General features: G+C 45.1%; 1 protein-coding gene across 1 annotated transcript; it reads left to right on the top strand.

The window, feature by feature from the left end:
- Positions 1–3,112: 3,112 nt before the first annotated feature.
- Positions 3,113–18,634, top strand: LOC113993050 (cholesterol 24-hydroxylase). Its single transcript, XM_027730889.2, has 15 exons — positions 3,113–3,273; positions 6,581–6,658; positions 7,158–7,239; positions 7,784–7,857; positions 8,527–8,613; positions 9,214–9,352; positions 9,967–10,077; positions 10,871–11,027; positions 11,349–11,411; positions 12,604–12,676; positions 13,115–13,199; positions 15,052–15,162; positions 15,423–15,511; positions 16,407–16,473; positions 17,328–18,634. Exons 1-15 carry the CDS (start codon positions 3,146–3,148, stop codon positions 17,487–17,489), a joined length of 1,506 nt encoding a protein of 501 aa, XP_027586690.1. The 5' UTR covers positions 3,113–3,145; the 3' UTR covers positions 17,490–18,634.
- The last annotated feature ends 51 nt before the right edge of the window (positions 18,635–18,685 follow it).

Below are 18,685 nucleotides of genomic sequence, written 5' to 3'. Positions count from 1 at the left end.
GTGTGCTCCCCAGGGCAGCCCTGCCCACCCACAGGCTGGAGCTCTGAAAATGAAGTGATCAGGTGCATTTGTTTCCATAGGCCACCTCAAGTGTTCTTCCTCCCCTCTGCTGAGCACGGTGACCAGCCAAAAGAAAAATCCCAGGAGCTCCTGACAGGCTTTCACGGCTTTCACAGTTTTCTGACGAGTTTCTGGTCCTTCTGCTTCCCCAGGGGCCTCCCGGGCTGCTGTGACCCAAACATGGGCAGGCTTCAGCCACGCCTGCTGGGAGACGTGCTGCTTCCTGGGGACTTCAAAAGAAAATCCCTGTCATCCTCTAAGGTCCGTGATACCAAACCTTTCTTTAGCCTAGCTCACACTACAAAGCCAGTGCAATTCCTTTAATCTGCTCTGGTTTTCGAGCATTTTGTGATCTGTGTTTCCATGGCAGGTTTAGCTGAAGTTGGCCAGTAGGTGTTAGCCACTTAGTGAGGGATACATGGACACGCATCCACACAGCATAAATAACACTCACAGTCATGGCTGCTACAGGTGCTCCTTAAATTCCTCTTCACCACTGACTCCCTGCTTCCTCTGTCACTAACAGCCCATCTGAAATTATTTATGGTTTGAACAAAAATTAAATCCCTCACCTTAAGTTGGCATGTGCTGTGCTTGCTGTGATAGTCCTTCTCTGTTCATTCAAACACAGGCAGAAATGATGTGTAAGAAGGAAAACGGGCAGATTGTGGCCTTTTAGCACAGTCATTGCTTCCACCTGGAAACTGAAGCAAGCTGACTCGTGGAGGTGCTTGGCAGATGATTGCTGCTTCACATGGACAAAAACAGGGGGTGCCATGCGTTACATCCTCTCCCTCCTTCTGCAGAGAGGCATGGGTATATGGGAGCTGCTGGGGAAGTGGTACAGGGAAAAGGTACCCTATTGGAAATGGTGGGGATGAAAACTCTTGCAGCAGTCTCATATGGTGCTGCCAAACAAGGGAGAGACCCACAGGTGGCAAATAGACACGATAAAATTCCAGGTATCTTCTTATCTGGTCTCCAGAAGGCTGAGCAAAGCTTGTGCAGGAAAGGAGTGTGTCATGGGGTTGTCCTGTGAAAATCTGATATGTTTTTCCTTGGGCATAGCGGGGCAGGAGGGATCCTGCTTTGCTTCCTCTGGTGCGCTCAGAACCATGGGAATGGTGGAAAGGAGCATTTGCCACCTTGCATGTAAGATGAGCAACCTTCAAAGGGATGGAGTGGACACAACATGCAGCAGCACTGAGGAGAGACCTGGCAGGTCTTTGAGGAGGAAGGAAGAAGTGGATACTGTGGAGATTGTTATAGTGATTGAAAGGCTGCTGGACTGGGGGCAGGATGGGAAGACAGCAGGATGCAGTGGGTGGCTTCTGTACCTTCTTGGTCTTCTTGAACTATTTGGGGTCTTGCTGTTCCTTCCAGAAATCCCCAGAGGACAGAGGTCCTGCTGAGGTCAGTGATGGCTCCTGTATCCATCCCTCAACAGTTTCCCTGCCTCCCTGTGAGCCAACTTATTCACTTAGCCCCCACAACAGCTTGTTGGCATGAGTTCCTTCATTTAACAATTTGTTGTGAAAAATGTATTCCTCTTTTACACCTGCTGCTGGATCATTTCAGTGGGTGCCTCTGTGTTCTTGAATTATGCAAAGTAATGACTTAGTTTGTCCTTATTTATCTCTAAACCACTGATGGTTTTCCTGACCCCTGTCATAACCTCCCTCGCTCATACTTTTTCCAATTTGGAGGCTTAACCTGTTCTGTCTCTACAGCTCTGCTGAGCTGGTAGGGGAGTTCCTGGGATATTCACACACAGGGGGTGTGCTCCAGATTTATTGAGCCCTTTATATATCAATACTTTCAAGCATCTTGTTTTGCTCACTCACCCATTTCTAATCACTGTCAATACCCCGCTTGATTCTTTGGTCTGTACTGAGCATTAAGTTGAAATTCCTGAATAAGTTCCACCACTAAATATATATAACTTTCTTGGAGGTATATAAATATGCATAGTTTACCTTTCCCCATGCATTACTTTTATTTTTACCAGAAATTAATTTTCACCATTTTATGGCTTGGTCCTCTGTGTTCTGAAATCCTTATGCAATTTGTGTCAGTCAGCTTTAGATTACCTGTTCTGAATAAAACAGTATCATCTCTCGTTCCTGTGCCTGGATGATGAATGAGCACATTGTATAACACAGTGACCAAAGCAGACTGCTCTGAAAACCTTCATCTATTGATTCCAACAGGCATCAACAGTATATTCCCTTTGCATCGTCTAATTTAAAGAGCTAAAAGTCAGCAAAGAGCCTCCGCCTTCCTTGTCCTGTGACACCTAGTTTGTCTAGGAGCCTTCAGAGAGGAGCCTTATTTAAAACATTTTTATAAACAAGCATAGGAAGGTGCAGGATCTTTCCTGACTTCCTCACTCACTTGTTCAAAGCACCTTCTTCAACCAGGAAAGCATGCATCCATACATACACATATACAGACACATGCACATATATATCATAGAATCATAGAATGGTTTGGGTTGGAAGGGACTTTAAAGATCATATAGTTCCACTCCCCATCATGGGCAGGGACAACGTCCTCTAGACCAACTTGCTCCAAGTGTCAAACAACACTTCCAGGGATGGGGCATCCACAGCTTCTCTGGGCAACCTATTCCAGTGCCTCACCACCCCCACAGTAAAGAATTTCTTCCTAATATCTAATCTAGATCTACGCTCTTTAAATTCAAAGCCACTCCCACTTGTTGTATCACTACGTGTCGGTAAAAAGTCCCTCTCCAGCCTTCCTATAGCCCTTGCTATAAGGTCTTCCCGGAGCCTTCTCTTCTCCAGGATGAACAGCCAAGGCTCTCTCAGCCTGTCTTCACAGGAGAGCTGCTCCAGCCCTCTGATCATCTTCGTGGTCTCCTCTGGACCGTACACATACACGTATACACATCCACAGGCACACGCTGTGGGTGTATCTGAACCCGTCCCGGGGCTCTCAGCTCACACCGCCGCCGCCGGGCTCTTTAAGCAGCGCCGTCCCCGCCCGCAGCCGGGAACTCTCCCGGCCCGCCCCGGCCGCCCTTCGCCCGGGGCAGGGGGGGCACCGCTGGCAGCCGGCGGGGATGGAGGCGCTGTGGGCGGCCGGGGGGCTCCTGCTGGCCCTCTGCCTCCTGGCCTTTGTCCTGTACTGCTGCTACGTGAAGCACATCCATGCCAAGTACGACCACATCCCCGGCGCCCCGCGGGAGAGGTAAGGGGCCGGCGGGGCGGGGCGAGGAGATGGCGGCCCGGGCGGGCGTCTCTGCTGGGCGCTCCCCGCCGCCGGCTCCAGACCCGGCCGCTGGGCTGGATCCGTAAGGAAACGTCAGAGCAGGAAATAAACCCTCCAACCGGTGTCCCTGGGCCGGGCCGAGCCTGGCGGGTGTAGGCGAGGGCAGCGGCGAGGGATGAGCAGGCTGGGCACAGCGCTCCTGTGTGCCCGCTCCCGGGAAGGGCTGGCACCGCCCGGCATCGCCGGGGATCCCGCCTGGCCGGCCGGGGCTGAATGCCCTGACCTGTATTCCCGGGTGGCCACAGCGGCACGACAGAGAGGTTTAGAGCCGCCCACTCGAGCTGTGCGTTCGCTCAGGACACCACGGAGGGACCTGACGGCAGCACCGGCCGTGCAGCGCGGGAGGGGCTCCCTGCGCTGGACCAGCACAGCCAGCCCTGCTACATTGCTCCAGCAGGCACATTGACACTAACTCCACCAGGCACCTTCCGTGCTCTCCCTCATGAGCCAGGTGTTTGGTTTCTGCCATAAATAAATAAAAATGTCATAAGTGATAAAGGATGGTGAGAAAGGTGCCAGCGAGGCATTGGCAGCAGTGTCAGAAGGAGACATGGCTCTTGCAGGAGTGTGTGAGCTTCCCGTTCAACCTCACCCGTGGGTGCACATGCCCTCTGTAACATGCCACAGGAAGAGACGCTGCACCAGCACTGTCTTACACAAGCAACCTACAGGGACACCGAGCTTGGCTGCCCAGCTCCAAGCTTCAGCCTACTTGTGTAATCAGGGTCGGGTACTAGGATTAGAGAGAGGCTGGACCTTGTCATACCTAAACCTGCTTGTCCATGAGTTCATTTTGAGGTGTGGAGTAACACCACAGAGTAATGGCAGCTTGAGGAACCCTGTGGCCGCTTTTCTGTCCCTTCTTCAGGGTTTGAGGCTTGATATTAGTCATCAGCATAGGATCCTTCCCAGAAAGGTTTCTAGTACTGGTTAGTCTAAGTGGAAGCTTGTATGTCATGTGAGCCCACAGCACTTGATGGCTTTTCAAAAGTACAAATTACCAGGTACAATCCAAAACTCCCACTTCAGTACCTGTTGCACAAACACTCCCACTCCTAAATGTCCAAGGTAAGAAAAATCAAATACCTCCAGCTCTGAAAAGTTGTTTATAAAAAAAATAATAAGAGGTAAAGCCAGATGCTGTGTGTGTTGATGGTGGTGGTCTCCCCAGTAAAAGAAAGACATTGGCAAACTGAGAGGAGTCCAGTGGAGGCAGCTGGGGTGCCCAGGAGGCTTAGAGCTGGGCTGGCTTTCGGCAGAGAAGCAGCTACTGAAGGGCAGAGGGAATCCAATGACTGTTTTCAGGGCAATGGCACGAATTGTCTTAAGGCCATTGAGGTGTAAGGTGAAACACCTTCATCATGAGGGTGCTCAAAAGCTGGTCCATATGGCTGGGTGCAGCCCTGAGGTCTGATGCTGACTGGCCTGGAGCAAGGGACTGGGCTGGTGGCCTCCAGAGGTCCTTGCCAACCCAGATTACGTTGAAATGGGAGTAACTCAAATCTAAACGCTTCTCATCTGATACTGTATCTGGAAAACTGGAGAAGAGCAGCACCAGAAGCAAAGGCTGGCTTGTGTCCAGCTCGCTGCCCACCAGATGTGCTTCCCAGCCAGCCAGTCCACAGCCTGCATCCTTTCAAGGCTTTATTCTGTCCCAGAAGCAGGATTTTCCCTTTGCCCTTGGCTCTTTCCCTTTGATAAAAGCTTAAGAAAGCCTTATTTTAGGATGAAGTACAACAGGATCTTATCAAAGTCTTGTCTAAAGTCTTATGGCTGCCTGATGACAAGATTACATTAATGCCCTTGATTCCCTGAGCCCATTTGTTTTATCAGAACTAGCACAGCACATCTCTCAAGGAAAATTGTGCAGGACAGACTGGAAAATTGAGTCCTAGTGGTCATAGTGGCTTTGTTTTATTTTTTTCTGCATGAATGGCTCACCTGTAGAGAGGAGGTTGCCTCTTCAAAGGTTGACTTGATATTAAAGGTTGAATAACAAGAAATGGGAAAAAGGGATTTCTTTGTAAATACATGTTTTCAGTTGATAGTGTCAGGTAGTTATATATCCCAAAACAAACCCACACTTAGTTTTTTTCATGACATGCAGTAAGTTACTGGGTCTTCTTAGTAGTGGATAAATGTTTTAGGCCTGTTGTAACACCTGACTTAACTGGATGATGGGAGAGGGAATGAAAAATATCTCTGAGGATTTATGTGCCACACAAGAGGAGTCATGAGTGGGACCTTTTTTCCTGCTCTGCAGATAGAGCAGTTTCCAGAGCTTTAGCTAACAAAGGACTTGCGTTGTATTTGGGGCTGTCACATCTTTTCAGAATCCAGTTACAATGGAGGAGTCAAACAAGTAGAGAATTAAAAGTTTCTGTAGATGTTGGGTATCTTTGTTGAGTCCTTATTATTTTATGTGCCTCCCAGTTCCAACAGTAATAAAATAAGAGCCTGTATGTCCCCTCTAGCTTATTTATACTGAAAAGGATGATGGCATGGCTCTCTGTCTCTCAAATGGAAAACAGATCTTGAGTGCAGCTTGCTTCATTTAGAGAGGAGCTTGGCCAAATCTTCCTTCAGATTTACACAAAGCCTGTGGGAATTCACTGCTCTCAGTTGGAAGAAGGAGTTGATCTCTAACTTTTTAATTCAGCTATTGTATTTGAAGAGTTAACCTTTTTCATTAATGTCTTCAGTTTCCATATTAACCAGTGATTATATTTCTAGGTCTTTTTTTTCCCCGGCATTTAAAGTAACATAGCTTTATGCAGAAGGTTCCTAATTTTGCTTAACAGAACTCCACTGCCAGAACTGAAGTTACCCTTAGAGCTGAGCACATATTAAAGGATATTTAATCCAAATATCTGTTTTATGTACAGAAACATAATAGTTGCAGTCAAAATTCGATCAGCTAGACAAAGGGCAAACCAATTCATGGGGGGCTCCCACCCAGACCCAAACTTCTCCTATAAAACAGCAGCAAAAAAGACCTCATCCTTTGTCTCTGCACTGGTGTTCCTGGCTGTGTGCATACGCCAGCCTGACCTTGGTCCCCAGCTTACCAATGTGATGAGGGCTGGGCGTTGGCATAGCTTGGAGTTATTTTCATCTTTCCTTACAAGTGAAACCTGAGGAACACTCACTGAGCAACAAGGATTGCAATCCATATAAAACCCAGTGTTGACATCCTCGTGACCTTCTTAATCTTCATATTCTGCAGCTTTTTATTTGGACACCTCCCAATCTTATGGAGAATGATGAAGAAACAGGAGTTTGTTCATGATCTCTTCCTGCAGTGGTAAGTTGAGACACATCAATAACATTGAATGGGGTAACCCTGTAGAACAAGTGGGGAAATCAAGGCATGGAGACCCTGAATTGTGCAACTGGCATCATTCAGAAGGTCAGTAAAGGAGCCAGAGAGAGAGCATTGATCTTTCAGGTCAGATAGATATTGGAAAAAATTTTTGTGCTGCAAGAGTGGTTAGGCATTGGAATAAGTTGCTCAGGAAGGTGGTGGAGTAACTGTCTCTGGAAGTGTTCAAGGAGCGTCTGGATGTGGCACTTGGGGACGTGGTTTAGGGGTAATTGTGGTGGTGCTGCTGCGTTGGCTGTTGGACTAGATGGTCTTGAAGGTCTCTTCCAACCTTGATGATTCTGCAATTCTCCTATTGTCTTTAGACTGCAGTAGTTCCCACTGCAGTGTGCTCTGGTCCTTTGAGGTTATTAGGTTGCAACTGTTACATGTTGATTGCTTGTACCATAATTCTCTTTTTTTTAATCTTCTCTTCTTACAGGGCAGAGAAATACGGACCTATTGTACGATTTAATGCCTTTCACAGAGTGACAGTAATGGTTGTGAGTCCTGAAGGAGTGAAGGTACTCAAAAAATAAAGTCACATCAACAGTGGGGATCAGCCTCTCCCTCCATAAGGAGGGAGCTAGTGCCTGATGTTCAGGGCAGCATGAAGCAGCCAGTCTGTGCTTGGGTCTGGCAGGGTTAGGAGGATGAGGTGTTCTGCCCTCTGGGCTGTCCTGATTTATTTTCTTCCTTGATCAGTTAATTTACTTTGTCACATTTATTTAAACAGCACGTATAGCAAACACCCACCATTTCAGAAAAGTAGTCCCTCTGCAAGAGCTTAATATCTCAAATGAACAAAGCACAAGAGACTGAATTTCTTTCTCTAAATCTTTGCAATTACCAGAGAGTGAGATTTCAGGTCATTGGGCAAAAAAGTGCTAGAGGCATGCAAAACAAGCTAGTAGCATGGGAACTGGGGAATCAGGGCACACCAAATAATTCATCTGCTCCTCAGACTATTGCTACAGAAGGAACACAGTAAATGTGTGAGTGAAGTTTTATGTTTTGTCTGGGAAACAGATTGCACTCAGTATTCACTGACCTGAGATTCGATTTTAGGAGTTCTTGATGTCACCACAGTACCCAAAGGATCGGCTGGTGTACGATCGTATCTTCAGCCTATTTGGTGAAAGGTAGGCAAAACCCATCTGAAGCCATTGTGATCTGTAAATAAGTGCAAGACTAATAACACCACAGGTGAACACTTATTTTGACTCAGACCTTAGTGTGGGGATTAATGTCTAATTCCAGACATACGTAAGCAGTACGTATCTAATAATTTTTGTGTGAAGTCAAATGTCTTCCCAGTCAGGGAGGAGGATTTGTTTTACCTTGATCGTATACATTTTTTTCCTGCCTGGCGATGTTCAGTTAGTCTCAGAATAGTCTGCTCAAGACCATCATCAAACTTCTTACTTAGATTTTAGAGCACTGAGTTAGTCCTTGATGGGTGGGATTTTGCAGCTCCTGAATTCAATCACAAAAAAAGGGGATTTCTTTGTTAGGCTGAAACTTTTAAAAATATAATAATCCCGTTATTATATTAATTCTTTGTATATCAGCTGTAATGAACCAGCATCTTATTGGACTCAGCAGTCCACACGTACCTAGCAAAACATATTTGTGGTTTAGTTGTTGTCCAGAGTCACACAATGATTGCAGTACTCGAAGTGTCACAGTGCTCCTTATACGTGGGCAAAATAGAAGAAAGTAGATGTGAAAGACTTATCTGTGTGACTACATGGGGTTCAGCTGGCTCCCTTGCTGAAAACTGTTCCTTTCCTTGTTTTCCTGCATTCTAGGTTTCTGGGGAATGGCTTGGTAACTGTTTGCAACCATGACCATTGGCATAAGCAGAGGAGGATAATGGATCCAGCTTTCAGCCGAACGTAAGGCAGATATTTCTGGGATGAGCTAGCTGTTATTTCTGCTGTATTTTCATGATTCTCCCTGTCATTATTTGATATTTAGAGGGGGAAAAAAAAGACAGTTAGTGCCAAAATTACATTTTACTTAAGTCTAGGACACCATTTCCATGCCAAGTGTAATTTGACCAGACTTCCCATGGAGCAGTGACACCCCTATGAGCTCAGCAATGGCAGAAAGGTCCTGAGGTTGTATATGCAGGAGTGTGGTTATGGCTGTCTTATCCTGTTAGAAAGGGTAAGGCAGAGGGTTGGTCTGGTTTCCCTGTGTGTGCCTCAATGCACTGCACGTAAGGTCCAAAGATGAAGTCCACATGCTTTGCTTCAGTGTGCACAAGCCACAGCCCTTTGCCATGACAGACATTTGTTTTATGGCAGGGCAGAGCAGGGCTGCTGTGAGAAGAATGTAGCTCATTTTATCTATTTACTTTTTTAAGTATTAAGGCAAGTTGATTATAAATAAAAAAAAAATAATTACAATTTTCTATGGAAAATAAAGTTATTTTGGCTGAGCAAAGATGTCCTCTCCAGAACCCCCACTACTCATCTTTATTGATTGTTCAGCTACCTGATTGGTCTGATGGAAACTTTTAATGAAAAAGCAGAGGAGCTGATGGAGAAGCTAGAGGAAATGGCAGATGGGAAAAAAGAGTTTAGCATGCTGTCGATGATGTGCCGGGTGACTATGGATATCATTGCAAAGGTACCAGCTGTCGCTTTCTTGTTTCCTCTGCAATGGCAGGAAGGAATGGAAGTAATGTGTACTGGCAGCAGGATGGGAGCTGGAGCTGGAGGCAGGGAGCTGGAGCCAGGGAAAAAGACCTTTCCTCACCAGTGCCAGAAGAGCTGAAGGACTAATTGTGCCACTTCCATCTGGACTGAGCCATGGGAAGGGGCAGATAGGGAAGGGTGTGCACAGTCTCAGTGTGGTCTGCAGGATGGGGACCCTTTGCAAAAGCCCTTTCATCCTCACACCTCCCACCCCTCCATGACAAAAGGGGCACACCAGTGCTCATTCATGGGTTATATTATTGCCATTATATGTCAGCATGAAGTCTGCCTTACGCTGACTTTTCCCTTATCTATGCAAAACAGTTTGGGATGAATGGAGAGTAATAGTAAATTATTAATCCCCCCAAATAAGGAGGAAGCATAATGTAGGTATTGCCCTCCCCTCATGGTCTCCTGCAGGGCAGGATCTAGCCTGAGATATTTTTAGGGAAAAAGGTGGTGGTATGAGGTTATCCTGCTCTTTCACCCCAGCCCCAGGGAGCCAGGAGGGTGCAGCAAGTTGCCTTTTTCTCTCCTGCTCCTTAGGTAGCCTTTGGCTTGGAATTAAACGCACTGAGTGATGACCAGATGCCTTTACCACACGCTGTGACCATGGTTTTGGAGGGACTGACCAAGTCACGGATCCCCCTCATACAGGTCTGTACCCTCCTCACTTCTGTCCTCTCTCCTCACATCCAGCTGGAGCCTCTGCTCCTTCCTGAGTTAGTGGGAGGGAGCCATGCAAGGTCCATATTTGATGGGGAAACAGTCATCTGTAGATCTTTCCCTCCAATGTGCATCAAGATAAAATTCACTAATGCTTTAAAACACTTGCAGAATTAACATTAACATTTAATGCTTCCTTTCTGTCTTCTCTTCCCCCATGCATGTGTCTCCTTTTCATATGGTTTTACACTTTCAGACCCATTAAAAATTGAGATTTTTGCCCTTTGTCCAAGCAGGATGGCAACCCTCACTCAAAGTGGAAGAAATTTGAACATTCTTGCCATTAAAAAATGATATTTTCAACCCAAATTTATCTACTAAGAAATTATGGATGTAATATGAAATATTTAAGTTAAAAATCATCCTAGTGTCTCATGAAAGTTGTAGTTCAGGCTTTTAGAGCTCCTGTTTTCCTTTTTGGGACCAGGGGTGAGATTCTGTATTGCATGCTGCTGTCTCTTTCCATGGAGAGGTGAGGCATTTTGCTCACAGTGCCCAAAACATCAGCTTGGATAAGACAGGACATCAGCATGCACAGACTGAAATATTTCTCATTTCAGCCCAAACCCTTCATCCTGGGGGCGTTCACTTTGTTCCGTGGAGAGCAGATGTTTTTGTGACAAGTGTCATTTAGCAGAAAACAAGGTGCTGCCTTGTAAAATAGCATTGAAATTATTTCTTACCAGCAAAAGGAATAAAATGACTCAAGAAATTCTGTATTCAGTACATGCCAGGGAAACAGAAGTTGGTAAAGGAGGTCAGGGAGAGTGTGAGGCTGCTGCGGCGTGTGGGGAAGGAGTGCATTGACCAGAGGAGAGAAGCTCTCCAGAATGGGAAGGAAGCCACGTTGGATATTCTTACACAGATACTGAAAGGAGATGGTAAGGGACATGTTGCTGTTTGAGTGAATTTCTCTGTGGTATGTTTTGCCATGGGATTTGGGGAGGATTGTTTTGGGGATCTGAACTTTGATCCTCCTTTAAAGGCTTTTTCACACTGAAGATAGTAGAGTTGCTTTGAAAATCCCCTGTTTCATTGTGTTGGATCAAATATTGGTCACAAACCACCACTGAAACACCCACTGAGCATCTCCTCTTGATGCCACCTCACCCAATATGTGCCAAACAGGGCAGAGCACTCTGGCTGGTCCAACTGGGACATGGGGGCATTTTCTAATCCCATTTGCTTTTCTATTTTGACAGCTCTGGAGGACACTAGAGATGATGAAAACATTCTGGATAACTTTATCACTTTCTTTGTTGCAGGTTGGTAGCTATTTTTATTTTTGGATATGTCATGCGGGAAGCTGTACTCATTCTTGGGTCATGATTAACACCCTTCTAATCATGATTAACATCATCATTAACATCTTCACTCCATGTAATGCTGCTGTATCCAGGAGTCTCTTGGTTGGAAGACAGCAGTATTTACACTGGCGTAGGACCAGCTGGGCAAGGTCTGAAGAGAACTTTCAGTTTTCTCAAAGGCAAATCATAGGTTATCCTCTTTCAGTCATATCGACACAGCAAATAATGCCAGGCTTCCCACTCTGGTTCCCAACCTCTGACTTCCCACTGCCCACTGAGCTGCAAGGCTGGGTTCTGGTCCTTCCTCCCAGATCCCACCAAACCCCACTGAAAGCACCTTTAACATATTCCACATATCTTCATGTCACCTCACCCACATCATTAAATGCCATTCTTGCTTGAAAAGTGTTAGTCAATGCTTGGTAGGAGAAGGCACTGTCAAGCCTATCAGAAAAAACATGGGCCAATTTAATACGTGAGATAAACATCATCTTGCAGGTCAATAGGATTTAGATTCCTAAGAAGGTGAAGTCAAAATGCTGTTCTTTTGCAAGAAAGACATTATTGAAACAAATACATTTTTGCAGGAGTCTGTTTTCTGTAATGCGTTAAAATAATACGTGTGCCTACCCATGAAAAAAGGAAAACTACCCACATCACAGAGTCTCAGAATGAGTAACGTTCAAAGATTCTTCTACTCCAACTTCCCTGGTCAAGCAGGGTCACCCTAACACATAAAGCAGACATTTCAAATAAAGATGGTCGGAAGCTCTGTTTTCCCTCAAAACCAGTAAATCCGTGCTTTTTGGAAGAACTGTGTGTCCCATAATATAACAAGGCAAATACTGGACCTCACTGGTCCTCCTGTTAGGGAACTCATAACCAGTAGGTGCTGCATGCAGCCAGTGCAGCTTTGAGTTGAGCAAGATGAGTCATATCTTTACCAGCTCTGTCCTGTTCTTGTCATTCTTGGAAGTTCCCTACGTAGACTTTACATCCCTTTTAGTATTTCCTTTAATTGTAGCATACTTGAAATAAAACATTTGGGGTCCAACCTTTAAAGTTTCCTGTTCACAATCAGCTAGTAGACCATCTTTGTACATTGTCATTATTTCATGCTAACCTTTAAACTGATTTTTGGTGTCATTAGGTCATGAAACCACTGCCAATCAGATGTCATTTACAGTAATGGCACTGGGTCAGCATCCTGAAATACTGGAAAGGTATGTGCGCTCCAATTTGAAAACCCAGCTTGCTGTTACTTTCAAGATGAACTTAATGATAAGGATTATTAAAAAGATAGGATCAACTCCCAATGAATTCTAGCCTCCCTTCCAAAATAAACAGTTCCATAGTCCCAATATATCTAAAATGTAAAAAAAAAAAAAGCATAAGATGGATTATTTCAGTTTCATCTAGGTGATTTTTTTTCAAAACCTTTATATATACTGGTCCTGAATCCCACCTGGTTCAGCTGCCCTGTGTGAACATTGCTTCATCCTGATAAGAAGTATAAGTTCAGGATGCCTGCTTGGGAATTGGTAGGCATTTTGCCTGAGGATGGCTGTCCAAGTCCAACTTACTGTCTGGAAAGTAAAAAATGTAATCTTGCCTAGCAAGATATGGGCATCTACAGCTAATATTTTTTAATTGAACTGCAGGGTTCAGGCTGAAGTGGATGATGTTCTTGGTGCCAAGAGAGACATTGACTATGAGGATCTTGGCAAACTCACCTACTTATCACAGGTACTGTAGGAGTGAGGTAAGATACCAGTCAGAACTGTTTGGTAGCACCTCTGACATGTCATGGAGGAGCCCCACACTTTTAAGATTTTGAAAACAATACAGATATTTTATCCTGATAATGTTTGTCCCCAGAGAGTCAGCAAGCAGGTATCACGAGACATTTGCAGCAGCCTAGCCTCGTTGGGAAGGATGCTCCTCAAATTTCTTTGCAACATCCCACACAATTCCTTCAATGCTTTCCTTAGTTATTACCAAACTGCGAGCTAGAGTGGAGTTGCATAATCCCTATCTGTTTAAGCTGAAACCATAGCTGTAATTTTTAGAAGGATTTGCAACTTTGAGCCCAACCTGTGTGTGAATCCCACACACTTCCCTAACTCGCAGCTCTATTTTTGTTTGATTATTGCTAAAGCATTTCCAGCTATGATCTCACCAAGTGCCATAAACTCAATGGGATTTGAGGACAGCCAAAAATAATGGCTAGTTTTTGTAGTGACAGTTTTTCATTGTTCAGTCTTGAAACCCTCTTCAATCACTCTGAAGAGGGGGAGAGAGTTTGGTCCTAAAAGGGGTCTTGCATATTGAAATGCTGGTTGGTAATGAACTGCAAAGCCAGGGTTTGGCTACTTGCCAGTGTTTGTGTTGCATATCCTTTTTTACAAGGTAGGGGATACCAGTAGCCCTCAGGAGAGGCTGATTCACAGTCCTGGCAGCTATTCTGCTTAACTTGCCCTGTGATTTTAGTAGTCTGCCATGATCATTTTTCTCTTAAACTGCCCTGCTAAGGTGAGCAATAGTTTTATCATTTGCCATATTGCATCCCACAAATCACTGTGCTTTGACAGCAGATAGATTTCATAGGTGTATTTCTCAGAAGGAAAAGGGAACTGTGTGATTACAGAAATCGTCAGGTTTCCTTAGGCTTCTCCAAACAGCATCACAATTATACCACTCCAATTAGGATGAGGTATCTAATCCTTTCAGTTTTAAGACACATCACATGAGGGCCTCTCAAAGCAGACCATTTATTTAGCAGCACAAGCTTGGATCTGTACAACCAAAATCAGTCACCCTTGGTCAGAGCCAGTCCATCACTGGAGAATCAGAGACTATGGGACTCCTCTCCTGTCGCTCAGGCAATTCTGAATCCTTTTGTGCCCATTTCTTTTTTGTTAGTCCACTCGTGCATACACACCGTTAATTGCATTTTCGGTGTGATGCTCATGTGCACCGTTAATTAGGTTTCACTTTGATGAAATAAGCCATTCTTACAGCTCACTGCCACCAAAAGAAATGGTCTTGTTCCATTTTTTTCTCAACATTCCCTATTCATTTTCCTTTGCCAGGTTGTTTTTTGTCCTTTTGGTGCTCTGACCTGGCTCAGCTCCCCAAGCAGCAGAAACAGGACAAAGGCAGGAGCAGGAGCACAGTGCTGAGAGTGGGAAGGAGGTGGGAGCAACCACCCATCCTCATGGTAGTCAGTGCCCAGAACAGCTCATCAGGGCCAGGACACTTCACTCAGATATTCCCTTTGAATTTGCTTCCTATTACTTTTTCGCTTAGTTGTTGACCTGACTCGAGATTTTAGATTTGTTTAATGCATGGGATCTCCTGTGGGGTTTGTGTCTTTTTCTCTGTATTTTACCAGTTGTAAGAAAGAACTAGGCCTGAAGGAGCTGACTTAGCCATACGTTTTGCCCACAGGAGCCCAAGGCAGATACAGCAGCATCTGTTTCAAAAGTCAAAATCTCCCACTTATCCAAAGTGAAAGGCCATAGGGAGGTAATTAATTCTATTTCTGCTTCCTATACTGTATCAACTAAGTGACCTTTTGTGCTTTTTGCTGACACAGGTTCTGAAGGAGTCGCTGCGGCTGTACCCGCCCGTCGCAGGGACCGTGCGCAGGCTGGAGAAGGAGCACGTCATCAACGGCATCAGAATTCCTGCCAACACCACGCTCGTTGTGAGTCCCATCCACCATCAGCAGCTGTTAGCTGCTGGAGTTCATCCACATGTAATGGATCTGTGGATCAGAGGGCCAGAATCTTCCCAGGGTGTATTTCTGCTGGCCTCTCTAATATCTTGACCAAAACTGGGGTGTGAATTGGGACACTCATTTGGGACTGGGGAGTGGAAGGCAGTTATGGTTTTGTAGCTCTGACAGCAAAGAAGCATTTTCAGTGTGCTGCTCTTGACTAAAACAAGTAAACTCTTTCTTGACAGTTCAGCACTTATGTAATGGGAAGGATGGAAAGGTTTTTCAAGGATCCATATACTTTCAATCCAGACCGATTCAGCAAAGATGCACCTAAGTGAGTTTCTTTTTACTCCCAGGTTGTTAAATATTTAATAAGGATCCATTACAGGAAGATATTTCAAGGGGGAAAAAATTGACTAAAACTATTTTTCCATTCCAGTATGAGTAAGACTAAATCATTCAAATGCAAATAGAGAGCAATAATGTGCAGCTTTTGTTCAAAAATTCTTTAGACCACATGATACCTTGCAAAAACAGACCAATACTATTGTTATTTAATGTTTATATTGAGATCAAAGCTTTGGGCCAAAACCAGGTTGAATATTTGCATTAGTGCAATACAGACATTTAATATGTGACAGCCCTGGCCCCAGGATGCTTGAAGTGTCTCCATATTAGAGAGGGCAGAAGGGGCTGAGGCACAGAAGATGCTGTTCAGCCATGTGGGAGGCAGCCTAAGGCTAGTCAGTGGTCAGGAGTGCAATAGGAGGGATCAGTGACTAAACAGTTAGATACAGAGATCAGCAGCTACTTCACGAGTCAGGAGTTTTGCTTCAACCTAGAGTTAGTCTGGTCTCCTGAACCAAACACCCCCTCCCTCACATGGTTCAGAGCTGCCCAAAGGAGCAATAATTGGGCAGATCGTTACATCCTCATGACAGGCTGGAGAGCATTTGGAGTGTGCTTAACATTCAGCTTTGAAATAAGATTGGCATACATCAAAACAGCTCTGTGAGTTGAGCCATACAGTAAGCAGAGATCTCGAGGAAACATGCTGTGGAGCTGTACTGCTGCTCTGAAGTGAAAAAGAGGTAATTTGGAGGCTGTTTTTACAAGTCAGATAGGCGAGGTGATATTTAGACCATTTCCTTGCTGTTGTGATGAAATATTTGCTTGTTTCCTTACAATCAAGTTGTCAGAGTGACAATTTTGAATGTTTTTCTTTGCAGGCCATATTATTGCTATTTTCCATTTTCTCTGGGATCCCGGTCCTGCATCGGGCAGGTGTTTGCACAGGTAAGCAGAGGCCTGGAACGGCACTTCCATAGCAAGCAGTGGGCCAACTCAGGGTGTGCTGCCATGGCTGGTGGTGGGGGACCAAAGGCCACACTAATGGTGCACTGACCCCCTTCTCTCTAGAGGGAATATCTCCCCCATGCCCATGATGGCCATCTCTCAAATGCTGTCACATGAGCACACATCCGTGTGCCAAACTGGTCCCACGTCACCGGTGTGCACATGCAGGTGTCTGCAGGGAGGAGCAGCAAGCAGGCTGCACTCCCTCTGAACTGTCCTGGATCAGCCTGCCTGAATCCAAATGTGATGGGAATCACAGTCAACAACCCTTTGCCAGCCAAGGTCAAACACACAGGGGATGTGCAGGGGGTCTTGGGGACCATCCCGTGGCTACCCCTGACAGAATCAAGGCAGGGAAAACGGCAGCTGGCAGAAGGACACAAGCCAGAACTGTCACAGAGAAGGTGAGGAGGGGGCTATATGGATGGGAGGAACAATTTAATGATGTATATGAGCATAGCAGAGAGCATTTCAGGACAGCAGGAGGCCAGCTCTTTGGGTCTGTTCTGTGGGTTAATCTAAGCACCAGTGCTCAGAGTCTTCAGTGTTTTAGTTTTACAGTCTGATTTCCCAAAATGGGGTTAATGCATAAACACAAGGACCAATCCTCGTGCCTGTCACTTGTCTTCAAATCCATGAAGTCCCAGGTTTCCTGCCCAAACTCAGCTGGCTGCATTTAACTTTTAAATCTCTATATTGACAGAACAGTATAACATAATACACTGACTTTAGGCAGCTGCAGTCCAAGCTCTATATGCTGTCACTGACAATGAATTTGCTTTTCTTCTTAACAGATGGAGGCAAAAGTGGTGATGGCAAAACTGCTGCAGAGGTTTGAATTCCAGCTGGTACCAGGGCAGAGTTTTAAACTCTTGGAGGCTGGAACCTTTAAGCCACTAGATGGAGTAATGTGTAAATTAAAGCCAAGGAGCTCTGCAAGAAGCTGCCAGGCGTGACTACTCAAGGAGGGGAGCATGACATGCTACTGTTAGTGTTTCTTCTGATTTTGAAGATCTTGACACTAATCAAAGGTTTGATTTGGCAGGTCCCTTTAGAGGATTACTAGACTGAAATTATTTCTAGCCTTCCTCATAATGTACTGAAGAAAACCTTAGGAGAGTCACTCTAATGAATATTTTCAGGCTGGAAGCGTACCCAGAATTGCCAAGCTTGTAATTTTCCTGGGGGGCTATTTGATTCTGACCAGACTTGGAAAAGAACATCCTTTCACTGCAGTATCCCTGGAAGTCCACACAAACCTCCACTGGAATCTCAGCTCATAGTTTTCACTAAGTTTACTTATAACACAACATGGTCTAAAGTAAGCCCTTGTTTGGGAAGTTTTCTACTTACAGAATGAAATCAGAAAAGAGTGGAGCACAGATTTGGGTTGAACTTAGGAAGAGATGTTTGGAGATAGTCTTTTGTCAAAGCAATTTTTCCATCCCTGCTCTAAACAAGAACAATTGATAGGAACAATCTGAACAAAAATATCAGTCTGAGGCCACTACTTCCCCCTGTTTCTCCCGCCTCATTTTTATTCAGTCTCTTCCACTTTTCTTCTGAAATTATGCAAAGTGTAGATTGCCAGTCCACACTGTAGAAAGGGAATCTCCTGTTTCCTCCTACCCCTCCACACGGCCTGTGTTCATTCTTCTGAGACATTGTTCTTTGGTCAGGGGAGTCTTGCTGTGTTTATTTTAATCTGGATCATTTTCCCCGTCTGGTTTACCACAAAGCTACAGTAGGACTTGGACCAGATGGTCTAGTAGGTACAGCAGGGTTGGAAATAAGTGCCTGAGCTAAATGCTGCTTAAAATGGTGTTGCCACTGAAGTAATGTGTCTGCAGTTTGAGCCAGAGACAGGAGAAGGTCCTGCACCCCCTTCTTCTGCAGATGTGCCTGAATTGCTTGCTGCATGTGGGCTTGCAGCTGGGCTCTGCTGGGGAAAAAACTACCATATGAAAATGCTGCCTTCCAGAACTATGTAGATACCTAATAGGAGTTTGGGCCTTCTCTGTCATGAAATACAGCAAATTAAAGAAATATGATGCTGCCACTGTTGTTTCTTACCTTTCTGAATTAAAAGAGCAAAAATACAGTCTGTATACTGTCAAGTTCCCGTGGTGGTTTCCATACCAGAAGAGTAACA

This window comes from Pipra filicauda, unplaced genomic scaffold (genome assembly GCF_003945595.2).
Source record: "Pipra filicauda isolate LSUMZ 115617 unplaced genomic scaffold, ASM394559v2 scaffold212_size3012638_pilon, whole genome shotgun sequence".
Classification (NCBI taxonomy): domain Eukaryota; kingdom Metazoa; phylum Chordata; class Aves; order Passeriformes; family Pipridae; genus Pipra; species Pipra filicauda.
This window is presented reverse-complemented; position numbering and strand designations above follow the sequence as displayed.